The 23,347-nt window shown below is 40.8% G+C and overlaps 2 protein-coding genes across 5 annotated transcripts in view; both read left to right on the forward strand.

Moving 5' to 3' along the window:
* The first annotated feature begins 3,344 nt into the window (after positions 1 to 3,344).
* Positions 3,345 to 5,920, forward strand: LOC117775547 (ubiquitin-conjugating enzyme E2 D4-like). 3 transcript variants are annotated; one of them, XM_034608832.1, is made up of 7 exons: positions 3,345 to 3,620; positions 4,120 to 4,183; positions 4,287 to 4,318; positions 4,640 to 4,717; positions 4,853 to 4,958; positions 5,388 to 5,481; positions 5,565 to 5,920. In XM_034608832.1, exons 1-7 carry the CDS (start codon positions 3,597 to 3,599, stop codon positions 5,608 to 5,610), a joined length of 444 nt encoding a protein of 147 aa, XP_034464723.1. In that variant the 5' UTR covers positions 3,345 to 3,596; the 3' UTR covers positions 5,611 to 5,920. The 3 variants fall into 3 exon arrangements, with proteins under 3 accessions (XP_034464723.1, XP_034464721.1, XP_034464722.1); XM_034608831.1 differs by having other exon boundaries at positions 3,381 to 4,004; XM_034608830.1 differs by having other exon boundaries at positions 3,373 to 3,620; positions 4,640 to 4,958.
* Positions 5,921 to 8,692: 2,772 nt separating this feature from the next.
* Positions 8,693 to 23,347, forward strand: part of LOC117775441 (protein bicaudal C homolog 1-like) — a 58,249-nt gene continuing 43,594 nt past the window's right edge. For both annotated transcript variants that reach the window (XM_034608571.1, XM_034608569.1), the window contains exon 1: positions 8,693 to 9,267. In XM_034608571.1, coding sequence (XP_034464462.1) covers positions 9,066 to 9,267 — 202 coding nt within the window. In that variant the 5' untranslated portion in view covers positions 8,693 to 9,065. The remainder of the gene's footprint in view (positions 9,268 to 23,347) is intronic.

The following is a 23,347-nucleotide window of genomic DNA, read 5'->3' on the forward strand; positions in this document are numbered from 1 at the left end:
AAATGCATTAAGAGACTACGGAGAGAATTAAATGTTGGTGTTATAATGGATTCAGATATGAGCTCCAGCAGCTGCGTCAAGGCAGTCGTGGCATCAGTCCATTATGATCTAAACATCGCAACAATTAAGATTAATTTCTACAGAAGGTGAAGAAAAATGCAGTCTCGAGGAACCATTCTGACATTGTATTATCATTCCAGTTAGTTATAGAGTTACATTGTTAGTGTATACATTTCTTAAGGGCTAATTGAATACATGTTTTAAGAATAATCCCAACGGACCCGTCAGTTCTTCAGGAAGCATTCAGCTAAAAGTGCCTCAGGCCAAAATCAAACGGCACATTACACTGAGTGACTCTGCTGCTCACAGACAGAACCAGCTCCCATTTATCCATCATGTACTTTACCTCAACTTAACCACTTTGAAAGATAAATTAAATATAAAAATATCCTTTCTCTTTGGTTGAGTATATTCTATTATGTATAAATTCCCCCCCTATATTAGATGCATTACACTTGTGATGCACTGTTATACTGTACAATAATATATGTTGAATTATATTATTCTCTGTCGATACATCTATTTCATCTCCATGGGTTGGCTCCTCCTTGTGTACACATTCACAAAAATGTTTTAAACATGCTGCCTCTCTTCCCTTCAATAATCTGAAATAGAAACTTGCCCGAGCTAGTTACAACGAGGGAATTTAAATCGATTAAAGAATTGAGAAAACAGCTGTTATGCTCACATGTGGATATCCTTTAAATTGTTATTGGAATTGAGATTGCACGTGTGTTGTGTGTGACAGCCGTAGTTGTCTCTTTGTTTTGTGTTTTATTGATGTTGTAACAATGTTTTGTTGCCCTCTCACCACGTTTTTCTTAAAAGAGATTTCAATCTCATTGAGACTTTTACCTGGGTAAATAAAGGATTTTTTTTAATGTTGTTTCAGTTTCTGTGTTAAAAAGCTTTAATATAAATAAACTTGCCTTGCCTTGTTTTTTATATAAATATTTCATGCTCATGGTGATGCCATCCATCTGTCTTGCCTCACCCTGACCAATCAAACTGCTCCCCTCTGCACATGAGGACACTTACAACCACAGAAATAACCTTTCCCACAAAGCAGCATTAGGTCAAGGTCTTCCATATTTTATTTTAATTTCTTAAAAATGCCACAATTGAAAAAGAAAATTATATTTTTTAAAGATTTCTTCAAACCAAAAAGGCAGAGGCTACAGCTTATTGTACATAACCTTTTTACAAAACACATTTGACATCAACTCTGTTGCTGACATCTAACAAAAACATAAAATATGTCTTTTAACTGGAGGAGAATTATATCTTGTATATCTTTTGGTCCTCTGTATTTGTTGTTTAAACGTGCAAATCTGCTCTCTAATAATTTCCAACTGTATGTTTTGCACCATTGAAATTGTTAACGCCATTAAACAGCTGGTTGATTTATGGTAAGTAGTTTTATTTACAATCTCTTCTGACTGTTTTTACTGTATCTTTTTAATAAGCAAAGCGCCGAAGATATCATCAACTCATTAGTGAAGCTTACATCATAGTCACATCTGTCCAGTTCAAATACCATATGTTCCTGAAAGGTCAGTGATCAGTCACAACAGGGCCCTTAGTGCAGCTCATACGTCAGAGCGCCACTGATTCTAAAGCTGTAAAAGCAATAAAAAGAGGGTAATAGACAAGCACATGTCTAGAGAGAGATAAGCCCTTAATTTGAATGTATCCCTGTCAAGTATGATTAATTTGAATAGTAAAAATATAACAGCTTTGCAGAAAATGTGTCAGAGTCAGCTGTCATTCCCATCTGCAGTATTGTCAATGAGAGGTGAATAATTTATATGTAATGTGACTGGCTTTTACATTCAAGAATAATATAATTGAAATAAACCTGAGGCCTGCACCATCAGTTAGGTCAAGCCCGGAGGCTCTGAATCTCTTTGCCTGGGGAGATTAGACTGGCCAGCACTTTAACAGTTATTAAATCATTTCTTAAAACATATTCTTATAGGAAACGCATTTTCGTTGTTTTAAATACTTTCTTTTATGTTATCTTTCTTATTTTGGTTGTTTTGTCTTGTTTTGCTCTGTGTTGTTTTAGGGCATTTTGTAACATTGTTTAGATAAGTACTGTTATTATTATTTTTTTATTATTACTTTATTTGTATTATTATTATTATTATTATATTATGGAACTCTGAGTTTTCAACCGCTTAAAGGGACCATTCACCCAAATAAATAACTAAAGGCTGGTTATGAAATTAGTAAATAGGCTATTGTAAACAAGACTATATTATTATTAGTAGTAGTAGTAGTACTAGTAGTAGTAGTACTAGTACTAGTAGTAGTAGAAGACTGTTTCTAGCCAACTTACTACGTTTAACAACCAGCATTTGGTCACGTGTTTCGGGTGAACGGTCCCTTTAAGAGGCTCGGGCGAAAACTCAGGAGACAGCGAGCTCTAATGGTGGCAGCGGCAGCTCTCAGAGGCACTTCCGGTGGCAATAGAAACTGCCACTGATATGTAAAAGGCAACTGCCACACTGTTTGGAGGCAACTACCGCTGTTTATGACTTATCCACAGAGATTTGGACTCGTTTATGAACGTACTTGTTATTGTTCCGGGGCATGGATGGTTGAGACACTGCGTACAGTGGTGTCATCCCTTCACATCTGTTTTATTCTTTTTCTACTTTCTGTGCTCACATGCACAGTAATTGTATACAGCTGAATTCCCAAATAAAAATTGTCTCTACTAAATATCCAGTTATTGGTTTTCATCTGGAAAATGTTTTTAGGGGTTTAGTTCAACTTTAATAAGATTTATTAAGCATTTTATGGGCCCATGCCATGTTAATTATTATATTTTTCAGACTCCTAACAGCGACACAGAACAAAGGACATAATATTCAAAGCCATTACAATAGACAATGCTATAGTTGAGTTATTGTGATCTGCATTTGCACAAATTACTCAAACAAAAAAAAAATAAAGGCGATTATTAAACACATTTTGAATGTCTATCTGTCATCAAAAGCGAAACTATTTTTACTTTTCAAGTTGTACTCTGTAACCTTGGTGGAGATTTACTTGAAATTACTGTTTAGCCAGGAAAGTATAAATAACAGTTTGCTTCAATATCAGTACATTTCACTTTATTTGAACAGCCTGTATCAATATGGCGGGCCACGGAGTCAGTGTCAACACCAAAGGCAGCTGCCTCCAAACATGTAAGTATAAAAGGCAGCTCCTTTTAAACAGTGTAACAACGATGGCAGCTGCCATTGTTTAAAAGGCAGCTGCCTGTACACATCAGTGGCAGTTTCGTTTGACACCGGAAGAGCCTCTGCGATCCGCCGCTGCCACGACTCGAACTTGCCCTCGCCGAAACTCAGAGTCCCACAATGCACTGGCGCATTCTTCGTCGTCAAACAAAAACGCGGAAACAAAAGAAATAATCAGTTTGTCAAAACAAATAAGCCCGAGTCGCCTCGAAGTGAGCTCAGTAGTAGCTGACAGCTGTCAAAGTTAGCGCCGTAGCTGCTGCCCGACCGTCCCAGCGACCCGCCATGGCCCTGAAGAGAATACAGAAGGTGAGGCTGCTGTTTATCTGATGCGCTGAAAAGGTCGCCGCGACACGGAAACGTCGCCCCAGCGTTAGCCTCCCGACCGCCTCGTAGCATCGCTCTGCTAACCCAGCGTGCCTCGTCGTCGTAGCCGCGTCTTCCCCCGGACCCGTTTTTTTAAAGGCTCCATCGCGATTCCGCCTCCCCTGGATTTCGCCGTCTGCGAGTTGGGGATTCGAGCCGTTGGCGGTGACACGACAGTAAAGCGGTTAAACGCGATCTAGCTAACTTCCTGCTAAAGACGGCCTAAGCGAGGCGAGCTGTGCGGAAGCGGGTTTTTTTTCTCCGAGTCGTCGCTGTGTTCCTGCGCTGTGCTCGATGTCTTCTCGGTGTCAGAGGTTGTTGTTAAAGGTCGGTCAGCGCCGTTAGTCCGTTAAATGTGAGTTTAAAGCCTGTTAAACGTTGGGCGGAGGCAGTGAAACAATGAAGTTGTGTGTTTTTTTTCCTCCTCTCCTTCCCCCCACAGGAGTTGAATGACTTACAGAGAGATCCTCCGGCTTCGTGCTCGGCTGGACCTGTAGGAGAGGACAGTACGTGGCAGAAAAATACAATAAAACGTATAATTATATGTGTTAATACTGTAAAAATAAAGATCCCCACTGACTCTTCCTTTACCCGTTTGGTTTCTTCTAGTGTTTCACTGGCAGGCCACCATCACAGGACCGGTGAGAGTTTTCTGGATGTGTTTTCTGGATATTTGTGTGTTTTTTAAAAGCCAAGCTGCTTCTGGATGTCTAGACAATAGTGGTTTTTTTTGTTGACTTTACAGTATTTTCTGGTTTGTGTGTGTGGGGGGGGGAGCACACGCACACTGGCACACTCTATCCCAGTGTTCCTCACTGAAGCCCACAGCATTATAGGGAAAAAATACCATAATATCTTCATTTAAGCATCTTTTGTTTCCTCTCTACCTGGAGGTAGTGTTTTATTTTATTAAGGATCCATCCTTTTATTTAACAATTTTGTTTAATCCTCTTGTTTTGCAGAATGACAGCCCATATCATGGAGGAGTGTTCTTCCTCTCTGTCCATTTCCCCACTGACTATCCCTTTAAACCACCAAGGGTAGGAATATGTCTCTTTAACACTCGTATCCCAAAAATACACATTATTGTACCTGGTCATTTTAAAGTATCTGTTAGATGCAGCTTTGTCGATTTTTTTCATTTGACTGAGGTTTTTTTTTTTCTTTCTCCACAGATTTCCTTTACAACGAAAATCTATCACCCAAACATAAACAGCAATGGTAGCATCTGCCTGGACATCCTGAGGTCCCAGTGGTCACCTGCGCTGACAGTGTCAAAAGGTAACACCGTGAGATACAGTAGAGAACATTACAGCAGCACGTAGTGTGCTCTGGGTTTGTACAATTTGATTTAACAAGGATTTTATTTTTTTTCAATCAAATTTGAGTGGATATGTTGGAGAATGTTTTTAAACCACAACAAGATAGGTGAGGCAGTGAAACCTGTTTGGTTACACCATCCCTGTGCTGTGAAGCCATAATGCTCAGCCTCTAGAAACACAGGATTTGCGAACACTTTGTTCTTGTGACATTTTTGAAGGTTTCAAGGACCTGAAACCGACAGTATTTTGATATGATGGAGCTTGAAATCGAAGCTTGTTCATTTATATTTAAATTGGTTGGTGGAGATTGAGCGCAGAAGTTGAAAATGTTATGTTTACTTTAAAATGAATATGATTTTTTTAACCTTATTCTTTTTTTCTTTTCCAGTTTTACTATCCATATGCTCTTTGCTATGTGACCCAAATCCAGATGATCCATTAGTCCCAGACATTGCACACACCTACAAATCGGACAGACCAAGGCAAGTATGAAAGCTGAAGATGTTGGCTTGTGGGAAACCTCAACACTCAACAGCCCATTCTAATGTCCTTTTTTCTTTTCTAGGTACAACAAACTAGCCAGGGAATGGACCCATAAGTATGCAATGTGAAGGAACGTAGTCTCTGCAACCACGACGCATCCCTGAACACCTCGAAATATGACAGTACTGTTCGAAATGCTCATCCACACTGGTTCTAGCTGAGGTGTTTTATACGCTTGAAGCACTTTCTCTACTCAGATTTTACTTGACTCAACTGTTTTTACTGTTTATTTTTCCCCTTAAATTGGCATTATTATTATTAGCAGTGGTGAGATACCCGGATTGTATTTTTCTTTTAAAATATTTACTGTATATTGTACAAACCTGTACTGAATTTATTTTGCATTGTTTTGCATTAAAAGCATTAATCGAAATCGGATTAACTTTGAGGTTTTTTTTGTGACACATAAAACATTATATTTGTATTATATATATATATATATATATATACACACATTATCTTTCTGTGGCATAAAATGTGTGCATTGTAATTTAAACAGCGAGAGGTGTTTATTATTCATATGACCACTAGGTGGGAGTCTTTACTTTTTACTGCCCAAGCCTTTTTACATAAGAGCCTTTTTGTCCTTGACGACTGGATTTTCATATTTGCGTTACAGCCAATCCAGGCCCATTTCCCTAATGGTGATTGATTCATGTGGATAGTGTCTATCACAGTGTCTTGTTTGTGTAATGAGAAGAGCTGCTCTGTCCATTGAAATCAAACCAGGCATTATCCTCACTTCTGCTGGCTGCAGCACAATGACTGTACAGCTTTTCAACAATAATAACCCACCAGTAGCAAAACATGATTGAGGACAATTAAACATGAAATTAATCATTTTAGCAGGGACGGGGTCATTGCTGGGAAAATTGTACTCAAGGACAACTCGTATTTCTCAAGTAGAAGTAAAATTACCTGTTATTCAGTTCAATTTCATTCAAATTCAAATTCGTGCACGGTGTACAATAAAATTAAGTACAATCCATTCTAATGAATAAACATTAAAACACAAGCAATAAATTGAATACATCATAGGGTATTAAAACAGATAAGTGTGTGTACTCAGTTATATTGCAATGATAATATTGCACAGTTGGATGTTAAGTTCTCTAATGGCACAAAATTAAAAACTGTATAAAAGTATTAAATAAGTAAGTTAAATGTACCGAGTAAAAGATACTGCATTGAGAAGGGGTAAGATATTATATGGTGATAATAATAATATAAGATCCATACATCCATTACCTGTACTGTTTGTCCTTTGAGGGTCGCAGGGGGATCTGGAGCCAGCTGACACTGGGCGAGAGGCAGGGACAGATAGAAATCCACACAATCATGACTGTGATTGACCTCACCTCAATCTGCATGTCTGTGGCCTGTGGGAGGAAGCCGGCGAAAAAAGTACCCGGAGAAAATCCACACAGACACAGGAAGAACATGTAAACTCCACACGGAGGGACTGGAATGCCAGTAAGGAACATTCTTGCTTTGAGGTGCCCAGCATGATGTAGGATACAACTGTTTGATTGAAGAGCATCTTTAGGCTCTCAGGTGTACATGGGGGGTGCATATGTGGAGCTCTGCCCTCCAGCATTCACAGACCATGATGCTCCAGAGTCAACAACAGCTTCATCTCTGCTGCAGCCAGTGATTCTCACACAGGCAACCATTACTTCATGTGAGTTTAGGATTTAGACTTTAAATCGAGCAAAGCAAAGTACTTGATGTACAAATCACTTCAGAATGAAATTCCTGATTTTATAAAATTAAGTATGCTACTGAAAAAGTACAACTACACAGTAATGAGAGTAAATGTGACTCTACTCCCACTCCTGTAGTTTAGACAATGAGGAGCCTGTCTTAACCCTCTGGGGTCTTAGGGAATTTTCTCAATTTTTACATGTCGTCTTAAATTTACCTTTTAGATGCACTGGCAAACAGCCCGATACCCATTTATATCATTTTCATCAGGACAATGTCAGTGTTGTCTATATCCTGGGGCTCAAATGTGACCTGGAGCATCACGTAAAGAGATAATTTGGCCCTAATGATGAAAATCTGATTTCAGAACTTTAAGAATTTCTTCAAAACTCTTGTGAAAAAACAGCAAATTTAGGTTAAAGACACAAATTTCAAAGCTGATCCCAGTTTTTAAAAGTTCTGTTGATGGTTTTTCTCAGAGTAAAAAATCCAGTTATCAGGTCATTTCTACCTTTGATCCCAGATCGTATAACGATGAGTTTTTTTTTTTTTTTTTTAAATGAGCATGAAGTGGACTGAGAGGGAGACCTGGTCCTGCAGCTCTATGGCTACTGCTTTGTAAAGAGGGCCCCAGCTGCCAGTGAGACTCACACCTGACTAGTTTATATAAACATGAAGATTAACAGTGATGGTGGCAAAATATCACTAACAACATGGCCTGGCATGTTCTGGGATGAGAAAATATTATTGCGAACATGGAGAGTGACCAACAGACACAAGACGTGTAAATTCATCAGATGGAAAACCTCATTTAACAAGGTCATATAACACTGGGAACTGTCATCAATCATTTCCTGGACACAGCGTGAGAAGAAGCCCAGAAGAACATTTCTACGAGGACCTGCAAACTTCACTGGGCTCACAGACCTCTTGGTTCTTTCTTACTTTACAAGAGCATCTTTGTTTTTTTGGGGGATTATGGCCTCTTTCTTTTCTTTTTGAGTCTGTTTAACTTATTGCAGACTTGCTCCACATTGTTTTGGTTTCCCCTTCCTGTATTGCTTCCTTTCAGCACTCTCAGGATCTGTAGTGTTTCCTCTATAACCAATAAATGGGAAGCATGGGGTGTTACCAGCACCAGCCATGACATATATAGAAATATAACTGCATCTTCAAGTCAGGCCTGCTCAGTTGTTCATGTTTACTTTATTTATACAATGTAGTGGTATGACATTGACTTGTAATGGGATTTCCAACTCATAATAATTGTGGTTTTGTTTGCTCTAATTGGCTATAACCCCTCAACGGTTTCCCATAAACGAGACATAAAAAGTCTTGCAGTGCACAAATTGAATCCAGTGAGTAAAGTTTTGGGACTTTCACAGGAACCCAGGGGGGAGGTAGTAGATGCTGGTTCTGGGAGGAGTCCTGCCTCCTTTTTTTTTTTTTTTTTTCCCCAGTAGGATGACACGTGAAACTTTGCTGAGGAGGTGCTGCTGGTTGGTGTGTTTGCAGCACTGAGCCGTGCGGAGCTCCGTTCACTTCGGGAGGGACTCAAACCCTCCACACCCGTGTGGCTCCTGCCTATTTTTAGACTAATGGGGGGAAACGAAGGGGCTTGAGGAAAACTGCAGAGGAGAAAGGAAACGGGTCTCGACTGAGCTGCGATGAGCTCGCACAGCGCCGCGGAGTGACGAGGGAGAAAACTAAGAATCCAAAGTTTTTTTTCCTGTTTTACTGAAGCTCGACGCTTTTGGCTGCAGCGAGAACTGAACTTTGAATCAGTGGCCTCCGGAGCAGCAGCAGCGGCGCAGCACCAATGGCTGCCCTGTGCCCAGACACTCTAAGCGGATACTTGCAGCAGCAGCAGTCGGACCAGGGCTCCAACAGCGAGCGCAGCACCGACTCCCCTCTCCCCGGCTCCGAGGAGGACCTGAGCGGACCGCATCCGCTGCCCGACCCGGAGTGGACCGAGGAGAGGTTTCGGGTGGACCGTAAGAAGTTGGAGGTCATGTTATTAGGTAAAGAAAACACGCACACACATGTGCTCGTTTATTGGAATAGTCTCACTTTTTAATGCGTTTTTAAACTTCCTGCCCACTTTTATATATATATGTCCTCTGACTTTCCTTTGTTTGTGTCTCACACATAAACCAACATTTAAACAACACAACTACCACTTCTACCAACCTCCATGTGTTGCATTAGTCGTGAGCGTGATCAGGGAACTTCAGGGTGTCACGTGCCTTATCTGGAACCAATCAATTAATCCAATTAACGCGAGGCAATTTAGGACTTCCAATTAGTGTCACCGCCTTCTATAAACAAAATAAAACCCCCATCTTAAATCTTTTTCTGGGTTAACAGTTGTGTGATTGTTCAGGCTGACTGAAACTTAACTTTGGACATGAAGGTTGAGGAGGTCAAAGACATGAGAGAAGGTCAACCATCAGTGAGTCGTGGTGTGTGCATGCAGAGGTAGTAACGTGCCCCGGCCACAAGCTGTCGCTGTGCAAACTCCCATGGCGCCCATTTGTTTGTAGACTAAACTGAAATTGACCTGAACTTGCAGCTCACTTACTTATCTGCAAAACAGTTTGCATGGAGACACAACTGATTCAACAGTCCAACAGTGGACTCAAACAATAACAGAAAGTCAACGTGATAAATAATCATAAGTACATTAACCACAGATTTAATTAGAAAATGACACTTTATTTTCTGTCATTGATGCATTTTGCCTCAAAACTCTAAACCAGAAAGTTCCTTTGTGTTGCAGGCTACACGCGACAGCACATGTGGACTCTCCCTGCTCGTGTTGCGTTGCTGCATATTTTCCTTTCATGATTAAATTGATCTAGTGTGTGATCTGTAGCTCTAATGACGTGACAGTGAACAGTTAAACAAACGATGACAGGCTCATAAAGAGCCAAGGCCGGGCCCTGAGGTCCCTGGAAACTCGGGAGGTGTTGGGCATTTATCACATGGAATGGAATATTGTTATAGCGTTAGGTAAGTTGGCTGGATTCCTTATTAAGTCCACCGGAAGACAACAAGCCAGAGCCGGGAAGCAGCCAAACATGACCTTATGAGAAACAGACATACTCGCCCTGTAGTTAAAACATAATATTTACTTAATCCACATTTCTGATGTGTATAGCTTTAAAGATACAAACTTGATGAAAACTGCTCGTTCGTAGTATTTAAGTTTGTGACTTTCGGAGTATCCTCAGCGAGCAGCTGGTCCTGAAGTAAGTTTATCCTTTATCCTATACACACAGACGCACACACACATTTCCCCCTGAGAATGTCCTGGTTGCTGCCTCGCTCCTCAGTACATTCCTCAAAGCTCCATGTCATCCCAAACTCTTCCAGGAAAACAACTTAACCAGAGGCCGGCCCTAAATCTGAGTGTCCCGGACATGCCGCGCGCCACGTCACACACAGGGCGTCTAAAAGTGCCTGTACGTTGTGTTTAATCCATGTAGTTTACTGTATCTTTACCGTTTGTTAGTTTGCTCTTGTATTTCTGCCAACATCCTGTTTCCCAACTGTTGCTTCGTGACATCATGGCTGACGCTGGTCGTGTTGTTGCTGCTGCTGAGATGCAGAACAGGAATTACCGCTGTGTTCCACCATGTCCCGGTCTTTCTGGTCAGTTGTAGGTTCAGGTTTAAATACCACGTTATCTCCACTGTGAAACTGCTTTAACCTTTGACCTCAGGCCTTCGGGGAGAATCCAGGATGTCTGGTTGCATCACATGTTGCTTTGTTATCTCTCAGTAGACATTACGCAGTCCAGGCATCTGTTGACTTTTAGACATGATGTATTAATAACCACAAACGGATAAATTATGATCTGGATTTGTTTCGACTTAAAGAATCAGAGATTCTCATCTCGTTTTTTGTTCCTTGACTGAAATTTGAAACTCGAATATTCTAAATAAAAAAATAGCATTTTTGGTCTCATCCAGTTCAGCCCGAGCTGTATAACATCTGGCTGTGTTTTGATTGGATATAATGTAGATTTAGACGTGGTACATCATGTTCTGAAGGCCTGAGTTTCGACTATAATTAAATAATTTTATGGGAACTCCAGCATATTTTTACTCCGTGTTTTATTGTCCGTGACGGTATCTCTGCCTTTTTTTTGTCCTGGAAAATGAATTGTGCTTGATCCCACGGCAAAGAGCCACACGTTCAATCAAACTACAATCACTTCCCAAACAACAGTAAGTTAACATGTTTTTGATAGATCCAGGTAATATGTCTGCACGCGGTTCACTGATCACCTAGTCCAGGAAAATGACACATCAAAGATGGTGTGACGGACGTTTGGAAGGATTCTAGTATGGCTAAATATTTATTTTAACACATTTCTGCCGCACACATTCATTAGAGATTTGGGGTGAAAGATAAAGATTTGTTTCTTTTGAAATACAGAATCTGACCCGATAAACACGTTAATCAATATATTGTACAAATAATACAAATTAATTAATCGAACTATGAACAAAAGATATTTATTGGCTATTACATGCACAATTGTCTGTTTTTATCATCAAAAATAATATGAATCTACTGATTAGTCACATTCATTTAAATAGCACATTTAAAAGCAACAGGAGTTGACCCAAAGATTAATCATCAAAGCAATTAAACATAAAGCTATAAATAGTCAGAGGATGAACTGTCAGAAAAACAAGAGATTTGAATAAAACCAACAACAATAAAATGGCATTAAAAACAGGTAAATAAATTAAGATTTACACAAATGTGTCTTGAAGTTTGACTTGTTTTGTTGTGAGGATGACCTTGGTATCAAAAAAAATGTGTAAGGTGATGTGGAACTAACCATGAAGGACTTTTTTAACAAAAGATATTCTGTGTTTCACCACTGGTAACCTGCCCGAGCAGGAGCGATGTATTGTCTCTTTTTAGTACCAGTTAAAAGTCTGGCAGCTGCATTTTAAATTATCATTTGTAGATCAGAAAAAGCGGAATAGATAAACCCCCATTTACAAGGATTTATAGTAATCCAGCAGAGAGGTGATAAAAGCCTGGACGACTGTTTCCAGGTCCTCCTGAGACAAAAACAGCTCTAATTTGGCTGCGGTTCAGAGCTGATAAAAACTGCCCTTTACAACACTGCAAACTTTTTAGTTTCAGAAACTTGTCCAGGAACAAAATACGACCTAACAACATGGTGTAGATGGAGGCTGAAGCACAGGGGGCAGACTTTAATATCAGTTTTCATTTTGTCATCACGGCAATTAAAAAGGTTCTTCATTGAGTAGGTGCTGTCAGGTGTATATGGTCGGTATATTAGATATATAGAATATTGTATTTCTGGAAGATAGTCAATGCATAGTGATAATAAAATTGCACAAGAACCAGAAACAGCAGATGTCATTGTGTACCTGGTGGAAGGTTTTCAGTTAGGAGGAGGACTGGGGGAAGACAACTCCTTTCTAAATATTTGAAATAAAAGGTAGCTTGGAAATTGGTCTGTGTGATTATGATGGTCATCGAGATCTGGGCTGAAAGGCAAAATAAAGGGGGGAAATTGCAGTTAAAAACCTCCTTTTTTAAAGAAGCCTTATTAATTCAGTCATTTTTTGTATATCGCTCAGCATTTTATCCACTGCCTGATTGATACGGCAGACAGACTGTTAAAGTGTTAAAGGTATTGCCAGAAGATTCTGATGTCCTTTAAGTTGAGTGTATTTAGTGCCAAGGCAATAATAGCAATTATTTTGGCCGTTAATTATAAATTGGAAGATCTTTTCCTAATAATAAGCCTAGCTGTACTCAGACGGGTATAGGAAGTTGGTCATAGTGGGACGTTGGACTGGTGGAGAGGCATATAATCAGGGGTTGCATGAATTCTGCAGAGTAAAAATGGCTCAGAAGCTCACCGGGCTCATTAAAACCTGTTTGTGACTCACCAGCGTTTCCCCGCACTGAAGCGAAATCCCAGCGTACACACTTTAACAAGCCATTATTTGACTCTGTCGTAGTTTAATTCCCCCGTTCGAGCCCAATTTGCATCAGGAGAAAATGGCAAATTATTAACTGCTGAGCAATTACAGATTTACTGTCTCTCTCACTGGCACTCAGGTTTCTGTGCTGAGATCGGTAAATAGAGTGTAAAGTGACAACTAGATCTCACCCTGACAGCATCTGGGTTTACTGTTGTACTGCTGGCACCCTGGAATAGAACTCTCCAGTTAATGGCTTGGAGACCTTGACAGAGGCATGAAGGCTTGAAAGATAATTTTATGCGTTCAGGGAACAGTGTAAGAGAACTTTTGTGACTTTCTTTTTTTTTTTTTTAAACATTCATTATGAAGTTAAGAGACCAGGGACAAGTGTGGGAAAGAAGTAACATTTTCTCCAACCATGATGAATCGCAATTGAGCATCTGCAAAAAATCGTTTTCCATGGATTTATTCAAGCGTACATTACCGATGTCTTCTAATGCGATTGGGCCAGTTTGAAGAGTTCTTCCTGCTCAGACTGGTATTAATGGGAGTTCAGTGACTGTGCACAATGTCCTGGTGGAGCAAAGTGTGTGTGTGGGCACACATCGTAACAACATGTTTGCTGAGTAACGGCGACAACAGCCTACAATTAGGCTACATGAGGCTAAGTGAATCATTTTCCTCATTGAGCTAATTTGTTTTGCTGCTCCTGAACCACAGACTATTATTGGGTGGCTTCGTCTCAGAATGGGGAAAAACGGTTCCATATGGCAGTGATTGGCAAATTACAAGGGTGTCACAGGTATTTTCAATATGTCGTGATAAGTATAGTATTAGACCTGTTGTATCTCTGGTTACTTATTCTTGGAGTTTTTCTGAATGAGCATGTTGGAAAAACTGCAATTTGAGGCAACAGACAGAAAAGTAAGTCATATTGGAGGCCAGTGGAAACGCTTCCTCTGAGCAAGTAAACCATCCCTCCAGTGAAAATTGGACGATTACATCTTCAATATTTCTCTCCTTAATGTTTTCACAATGATTTCTCTGGCTTCTTCTATGCCCACATAATGAGGGGAGTGTGTGTGAGGGCCTCATCCTCCTCTTCCTCCTGGGTGCTGAGTAAGACTCGCAGACAGGAAGGAGTGAGTGTCTTTTGGGGAATGTGCTGCAGGCTTCGCTCCCTCGTGTCTCCCCCCCCCTTTTTTTGGGGGGGGGTTTTGTTCCCTCTCAAGCATTCAAACACTGCTCTGTTGTTCCAGCTTCCATCAGATCCACTACGGAGTCGTTGGACCTTCACGGGTCATTATTCCTACACTACAACACAATCCTTCCTCTAACCTCCGAACTCTAACCAAAGCAAAACCAAGCAAAAATGTTATTGAATTGACTGATTGTAGTGCCCCGCTTTGAAGCCAAAAAGTGAAGCTATGGCTGCACAAGTAAAAACAAACTGGTCGTTATGTACAATATTGAAAGTATTTTGAGTTTCAGACATCGTGCTGTATCTCATGTAACCCTGTTGTATTTCACTAATCCAAAATGACAAAGATGGTGAAGTAGGGGAATCTTACAGAGACCACCCTTTGGAAAAAATGCAGTAAGGAGTGGAAAACAATGGACAGAGCCAGCTTTCCACAGGAAAATCCTTCTCATGTAAAGATGTGAAAATCCCTTATCCCCTCAGATGAGGTTATCATCTGTCATTCGGCGACATTGTGTTGTTTAAACTAGATTCGGACTGGATTCTGTGTGTGGCAGCTGTGGCCGTGCCAAAGCAGCTATTGCTTTTATTTTGGAGCCTCGGATCCACTTAAAGAGAAGTTGCCGCTGTCGGGAGAAAGAGACGCTTCCTATTCAGTAAAGTAGAGATGTGTTTACTTCCAGATGCATTCACCTCGGTCAGTAATAGGTTCTGGACTTTAGTCTGATTGAACTTTGGCCTGGGAAATGGTGAGATTCTTCAGATGTCAGTTTAAGGTGGATGGGTAAGATGGAGTGACCTGCAGGGAATATTGTTAATTTGTGTGTTTGTCTAATGTCTTGCGAGTGAATACAGGATGGTCATTGCATTTAATTAAGAGCAAGAACTAGAATATGGGGGAAATAAGTGTTGGATTAGAGATCATGTTCCGAAGTTGAGTTACTAGCCAGGTTCGCTCCAGCAGCTTTTTCCTCAATATTATTGTATTGTATAAACTATATTCTTTACAAACCTCTTCACTTTTATTCAGTAGTGAAGATATATGTAACAATTCATCATTAAAATGTCTGAAAAATGTCTAGACCCTATATCTGCTCTACCTGTGGCTTTGCCCGTCTCTGGGGTAAATGATGAACTAAGATCCCGCTGACAGCCAGTTAGCCAGTCGGCTGCTTTTCCTTCCACAGTTAATGGATCATGGTTATCCATTACCGTTTTCCTCTTAACGTAAATACAACTTTAAACATTCCCTCATCCGAGCACATAATTTGCACCCTGAGTATCGGCAGGTAGATTTTCATCGGCCATGGCTGTGAAGACAACAACTCCCATGATCCCACGCTGCTTCACAGTGTCATCAAACTAGGTCTTTGATTGAGAAGACCCCTAGCAGCTGAAGTTACATATTCTATGTTCTGATCACAATAAGACATTTTAGAGCGAGTAGAATTTCTCACCTCTGCATCAGTTGAGAAATATTTTGGTTTATCTCCAAAATGGCCACTTTTCCCAAAGCAAGAAAAATACTCTGGCATAAGCATTCGATTTCTTTAGTTTGTCCAGAAATGTCTGGTTTTCACTCTTTAGCAATATGTCATCCTGCCTTCGGGAAAATAATTAATCATTTGTCTCTGCCAGTGAATCTGTTGAATGTTAAGTAGAATAATTTCAACAAGCACTGTTGATAACATCTTAGATAGAACATTTTGCAGCATTTTAAAATGAATCCAAAGTGTTTTTAAGGAAAGTACAACATCAAAACAACCAGACTCCAATTTAGATGCTTCAGTTGATTTAATTACTCAATTCCACTCTTCAGTCGGCTTTGCCCAGTTACCTCTCGCCACCTTCCCCCCCTCGCCCCTCTCTTTCGTGCCGCTTTCACAGAAACATGCTGATACAATTAAACAATTCTATTCAACTTTGCTTACGCGTTGAATTCCTTCATCCTGGGCATGATGAAGCTTTCAGGAGCTGTAATATAGTTCACCTTCAGTCCGTGGAAAAACCTGTAATTCATTACTCGAGAAAATAAAACCGGGAGTCCTATTTCAACAGTCCAAGTGGAGCTGGAGTGCTGTGACCCATTTCCCCGCTCCTGGAACTGTAAATGGGCTGAAATGAATACCTGTTTTTCTACATCCCTCAAAGCTCTTTTTCCTCAACTCTTTTCAAAGTGCAGATTTACATTCTGTCTGGTTTGTGGTTGCTATTTTAGAAAGGTTTCTTTGGGGGGTGCAGCCCTGACTGATGCCGCACGCGTGCGCACCCCCGACGCACACACAAATGCAGAAACGCGAACGCATGCACGCCACCCAGCCACTAACCACTCCCCCCCGAGAGCTTTCAGTGTTTATCCTTTGGAGAACCTCGGGTTTTGGTTTGTTGTTCTCACTCCTCATTCAACATCCAGCATAATCTGCCTTTTCTCCACTTGCCTTGATTGGAGAGAAAGCCTTTTTATAACGGTGCCTTTTAAATCTGCTCGCTGCTGCTGCTGCCAGATTATCTCCAGTTGAACAAAAGACAGAAGGTGGGGAAAGAGGGAAGGAAATCTAGTTTTGCATAAATTGGTCCAAGAGCTGGCGTTTGATTAAAGACCATCGAGCTGTTCTATTATGCATAAATTACTGCTAATTCATATCAGTAGAGATAACTGAGGCTGAGTTATCAAGTACAATTATTGAGGAAAGAATGTCCATCTTGGAAATCCTGTACAGATTCCTCATGTGGGAGCAATGGTTTGAAAAACACAGACAAATGTGAAATGTGAGGGATTTCTCAAGACTACAATGTTGACAGTGCAACTCTCGACCCGTGAAGTGAGACTGACTCCCTTCGCTCCATGGGGGGTTCTAACACAGTAGATACCAGGCACCGGGAATGTACAGTGTTGTGTAATCACTTGGCAGCGTTCACACAAGGGAGATGAAGGAGGAGACGATAACCCAAACATCTTACCAGCGACGGCTTGATGCTTGATGTCTGGTTTCCTGGACTGTGGGATTCAACTGTGTGAACTCATAATGGATTTAGTGTTTATGGACGTAGTGAAAAAAACAGTTAAGACCACGGAATATTTCTAATTACTTCTCCACTGTGTCATCCGTGTGACCCGGGGTCAGTCAGTCCTAGTTTCCTCTGGCAGGCATTCGCCTTTGTGTGCCAGAAAGCAACATCTGGCACTTGGTGAATGTATTTGATAGCATAGTTACTTGGCAACGCTGCAGGAGTTGAAAACGAGGCGTTCTAAGTACAGAGGTGACTTCTGCTCGACACAGAAATACATTGACAGGTGTTCAATTTTATGGGAGATAATTTCTTTACCAAAAGCTGGAAGTGCTTGTGGTTTCGAAGCGTCAAGTTATATTCCTCAGGATTTCAGTCTAGTGTCACCCGCAGTCACTGGTGAGAGCAAATTCAGTTTAATACTAAAGTACACACGCAGTGAAAGCTGTTTTCTCAGAAATGCAGCAAAAGAGACATTTTTATCTGTTTTAGTGCAGCCAAATAAACTCCATCCATCCATTATCTATACCGCTTATCCTTTGGGGGGCTAGAGGCATTTCCAGCTGATATTGAGCGAGAGGTGTGTTCACCCTGAACAGGTCTGCAGGTTATCGCAGGGCTGACACACAGAGACAAACAACCACACATGCTCAAGGATTGGAAGTCTCCAATTAACACCAATCTCTATCACCAGTCTTTGGATTGTGGGAGGAAGTAACCAGATAAAAAAACCCACACAGACATGGCAAGAACGTGCAAACCTAAGAACCTCTTAGTGCTAAACCTGCAGAAATAAGTGCAGTTGTGATCAGAGTTTTTGCACAGTTAAACATTAACAGTGAGACTGGATTACATTCTGTATCCCTGGATTTCCTTGTCCATTAGTCAGCAATTTGAATCTGAGGGAATGAATGACTTTGGCACAATCAATGAAAGCTATTATATAGAGGTAAATACAGAACATAGAAGTAAATACAGAACATCAAATTCTTTTGTATAATAAAAAAATCTAAATGTATTTGGTTTTCTATTTGTAAATGGGCAGTAAAATATCATTTGGTAGGAATCCTGCCATCACTTTCGCTCAGAACGCATCTGTGTAAAGTGAATCTTGAGAAACAACCGTTATGCAAAACATCTCACATAATAAATAAAAGGCACAACAACAGTTCTGTTCCAAAAGCAGGATTTGTAGTAGGAGGAAAATCACGAAATATAAATAGCCTCCAGTTTTTCTTTCAACAAAGTTAAAGCAGTCGGTGTTGAAAGCTCAACATGCTTCTCTGGCAGTGTTGATATGAAAGGGCACATAAGGTAGACGGCTGCTTCTGCTGTATATGTGTACTGCTCCAATCCTTACTTGGTGATTAGCTGCCAACAGTTGAAGTGTTCCTCAAGATGCCAACTTGCCCAAAGTGTTCCAGAGCAGCTCACAGGGAGACGGAAGTTCATAACACATCTTTTCCTTTTATATCTCTGCAAGAATTCAGCGTCAGATCTGGATTGACGTACTTGTTGCACCTTGATTTGTCAGATTTTAAATTTTTATGAAAATCCTCAATGGATCTTCTGGGCAATTTACTATATCATGACACTGTACATATCAATATGGCAAAGTACTATTACAAAACTCTCAACGGAACTTAAACCAATTCACCTGCTCTCTCTGAATGAGTAATACAAATATATATTGATACTAGTTTAGCCTTTAAGTAAATTGTTTGTCTCACTTTTACTTACCACATTATCAGTAATTTCAATATAAGAGAATCAGAATCAGGTTTTCTTGCCAAGTAGGTTTACACATACAAGGGATTTGCTGTCCAGGTTGAAAAATGGTGCTGTCTTACTCGGGCCCGCCGACGATACAGTGAAAATACACAGAGCAATGAGCATGGTTTCTTACCTAATGAGCTTGTTGCAACACATGTGTTTTCATGTTTTGCTGCGGCTCCCTGAGGCTTCCATGTTGAATCAGCTGTGAGCTGCTGCCTGCACTGGAGGGAGGGACGTCGGAGAGCTGGTGCCCACCCACTCTTTAAAGATAGCTAAGGGAAATGTCTCTTTTTTTTTTTTTTTTTTTTTCTTCTTCAATGTACTAGTAGTTGTCGTCTGTGTGTGTGTGTGTGTGTAAGGGGTGGGTCAAAAGTCTGGCTTTAATACTAATCTGTCTCACTTCAGAGGACTGACATGTCGACCGTTTCCTAGATTAGGGTTGTCATTTGTTATGAAATCCTATCCAGGGGGAAATAGACTTGAAATGCCTGCGTAGACGTTTTCGGTGAAATGTCCCACGTTTCACCTTTAAGTCCTCGTGTGGTTATTGCCAGTACAGAGGATTTTGTCTGAGCAGCCCTGCAGTTTTGAGATTTAGCTGGTGCCTCTGGGCTCTTTTGCTTTTTTGTAATCTAAATCCTCCCGTCTTCGCCGAGATCCTTCGACGTGAAAGATTTCGCTCAATAATTCTGGGACAGCACGAATCTCTCGGCAGCCAGGTGTACAAACTCCCCCTTTCATTATTTGATAATTTTTTTGAATGACTAATATAACTTGTTAAAAAATAAGTGGATATTGGTTTACATGTGAGCCATGAGGTATTTTCCCTCGTGTTATTATAAAAGTCATTGTGGATTTGTCAATTCTAATTTGGCTTTTGTTAAACTGCGCCCTCACTCTCAAGCGTTCCATTGTACCTGGTGTAGTGTAGAAAGTCAAACACGCTGATAGTGAAAACATCCGTATCAAAAATGTCCTCTGATTGGATTTATTCGATTTAAATGTCTATTGTTTGTTTGATTGTTGCGTGTGCATTGAAGCCAGGGCTGCAGAAATCTGCGCTATTTACATTCCTCCAGTGTCAAAACAGCGGAATCTCCCAGAAAGTCAAGTCCCTCCACAAAATAATGGAAACCAGACCCGGTCACATCTGCCAACATCCAGTCCTCTATGCTTTTCCACTGTAACGTCTCTCACTCTTATTTTTTAAAATGTGACAGTGATTAGAAACATCAAATACTGTAAATTCGAGGATCTGATTAACCGTGTTTATTTGATTAATAGATTAATGTTCCATGTAAAAAATAAAAAAAATAAAAAAAAGCGGACAGAATTGATTGCGACACGTGATCAAAGCTCAGGGGTCTCGTGTCGTGGTTCAGCTGTGATGCCTTTACAATCTGCTGCGCTGGGAGGGAGGAGCGCTGCAATGTCCTCATATAACCTGCTTGAAAAGAACAACACCATCGGACCATTCTAGCACTTGTGAAACAAATGAAGCAAATCCGCTTTGATGCAACTCAAAGCTACTAAACTCTGAAAAATGTACTTTAACCGAGGGGTATTCTCTTCAACCCCTCGTCCAATCATTCCATCGATTTGACATATGCAAGGCCTATAATTTACACCCGGGCTTTTTGGTTGGCAGACAAAGAAGTGGGTTTCTGGGCTATTTAAGTAATGAGGCATGAGCTATGCATTTTTGTGGTGAAATGCCTGTCAATACTTTGAGGAAGGGGGCAAAGACAAATGTAAAAGATCTCCCCACTCCGCTTCTCCTCCTTCTAATCTTATGTCGTTGGCAAGTACGATCTACAAGTAAACAGAGACGTCTTGTAGAAGAGAACGTCAATTTGTTGACCGCCGTATTTGATTTTGGTGTTTTCCGGCATCGAAAAGTTTGCCAGTCAGCAGCCATCTCCATAGTGCTGTGTCAGCGCTGGAGAACGGCTTGGCTGCACCCAGTATCCTTCTGCTTTAGGAAGGGGGGAAAAAAACAGTCTGGCTTGTGTGCGTTTCTTTTTTTTAATCACAGTCGTCTTAGGTGGCATGGATCCAGCGACTACTGCTGCAAAGTACCGACAATCCCTTTTTAAAATTGCTGGGAAATGCCTCAAAAGCAGAATGTTGCGTGACGGCGAGTTTCACATGTGCGCTGAGAACTTCCTGTAGCAGAGGTGATTTGGAAAATGGTAACAGGCTGGAGGTCGAAGGGGAGGAGAATGATTCCAGAAAACAGAGGCCCAATGGGTGAGTCCAACTAGTCAGCAGCCGAAATCTGAGTGCACCCTTAACTCTAACAGTAACTTTAACAGCAGAGATCAAGAAGTATATTCAACGTGCAGTTTTAATGACCTAGCGCAGTGTCGAAGTCGGCGTATAAACGGATTGGACTGGCTTCTTGAACTTTTCTGTTCTGTCTTCATCGTTCTCACTTGACATGAAAGCTGCAGCAGTGGCCAGTTGTTTTTAGCACTCCACTTAATCATTACCAGCATTACCGACAAATAACTCGACCACTGACCGTTCGGGTGGAGATTCAGTTGTGTTACGCTAGTCAGGATTAATGCAGCCCCGAGCAGAGGATCCAACTGACACTAATTTTAGTGGCATCACTTGTGGCAACTCATCAGACTTGGAACAGCTTCCTCTAGAGCTACAAGACGTTTTATACAACTTTCTTTCTTTTTATGCAGTAGTTGTCCCCAAGATCTTTAAACAGACTTTCAAGTGTTCCTCTTTAACGTTTGATAATCTACACAACCGATGTAGCTCTGCTTTTCTGGCCCTCGCACTGGATGATAACATCAGCATTGCTAACACCACTCATATCGATGAGCACAACACTAAAACCTTCTATTCAGAGGTCATGAACCGAGCGTAGTGCTTTGGGTAATGACCTTTATCTGCTCTGTAAGAAGCTTGAGTAGCTGCAAATGCCTAAAGCAGCCATTTCATATAGAGCAGATCCAAGTTAAAACTGTTATTTGTGTGTTTTTAGGAATTTGTTTGTTTTCCTTATTGCAGATTTACAAAGACACCGTACTGATGTATATCTCCGAGCTCATAGGACGCCCCGTGCTGCACCTCTCCTCTCTCCACTCTGGGTTCTCCCATGATCAGTTCACACAGCACACATGTTCCAACAGGATGTTTTGCTCTCCGCACATGGCTCATATTTTCACTCATATTCCGATTCCTTTCAGCTCCCTGCGCTCACATGCCACAGATTATGCTGCATTGTTAGTCTCAGTCTTCGGTTGCTGTGAGGTTAATAACCAAACACACTGTATAAGTTAGTTGTCGTTATTTGTGTCTCTGAATCATGTCGTGGCCTCGTTTGACCTTCTTGTTTGACTCTGACCAAAGTTTTTTTTACTTGGATCTGAATATTTGAAGATTCAGAACCAAGCAAAGTTTTATAGTCTGTGTTCTGTTTGAATTCATCTGTTGTAATACATCTTTGATTTTGTGTTTTGGCGAAGGTGAGACTGGATTAGAAATGTTCCTGAGACAGATTCCGAAACCTGGACTTTGCATATCAGTCAATAAGGAGGACTGATCCAATACCTATGCGTGACGATTGCTATCATTGTTGAATGTGCTGTTACTAGTGTTGTTATTGGCAACCCCCCCCCCCCCCGAAACTAAGGTCTTGCTCACAGTACACATGGCCATTTTACTTGTGGAACATTCCACAGTGAAACCTTGCCAAATGCTGACATTTTATTCGGTTCTGGTTAATGTTACTCTCCTGCAAATCACTTCCCCTTCTTCACAGCTCTCATAGCAGTACTTGCCAGTGGCAGTAAAGTGCAACTGCAGCTTTGGTGTGACGAAGAAGTGATTTCTGGGAAAAGAAAATTGCTGTTTTATCTGGCTGAAACTAATTCACTGTTTATCAGATCGGTGCATCGATTTGCATACTCGTCGATGTCCAACCCAACATTTTTGGCAGTATTGGAGGTGTTTTGGATGCTTGGTATTGGAAAATCTCTAAGCTGGATGTACGGAGACTCGTTGTCATGAATTAATACTATGAAAATCATATTCCATTCGGCACAGAATAAAAAGTGTTATTGAACTAGTGTTATAATGAGCAGTTGGTGGTGTTTGTTGTGTAATTACTTG

Source organism: Hippoglossus hippoglossus, chromosome 15 (assembly GCF_009819705.1).
Source record: "Hippoglossus hippoglossus isolate fHipHip1 chromosome 15, fHipHip1.pri, whole genome shotgun sequence".
In the NCBI taxonomy this organism is placed as follows: domain Eukaryota; kingdom Metazoa; phylum Chordata; class Actinopteri; order Pleuronectiformes; family Pleuronectidae; genus Hippoglossus; species Hippoglossus hippoglossus.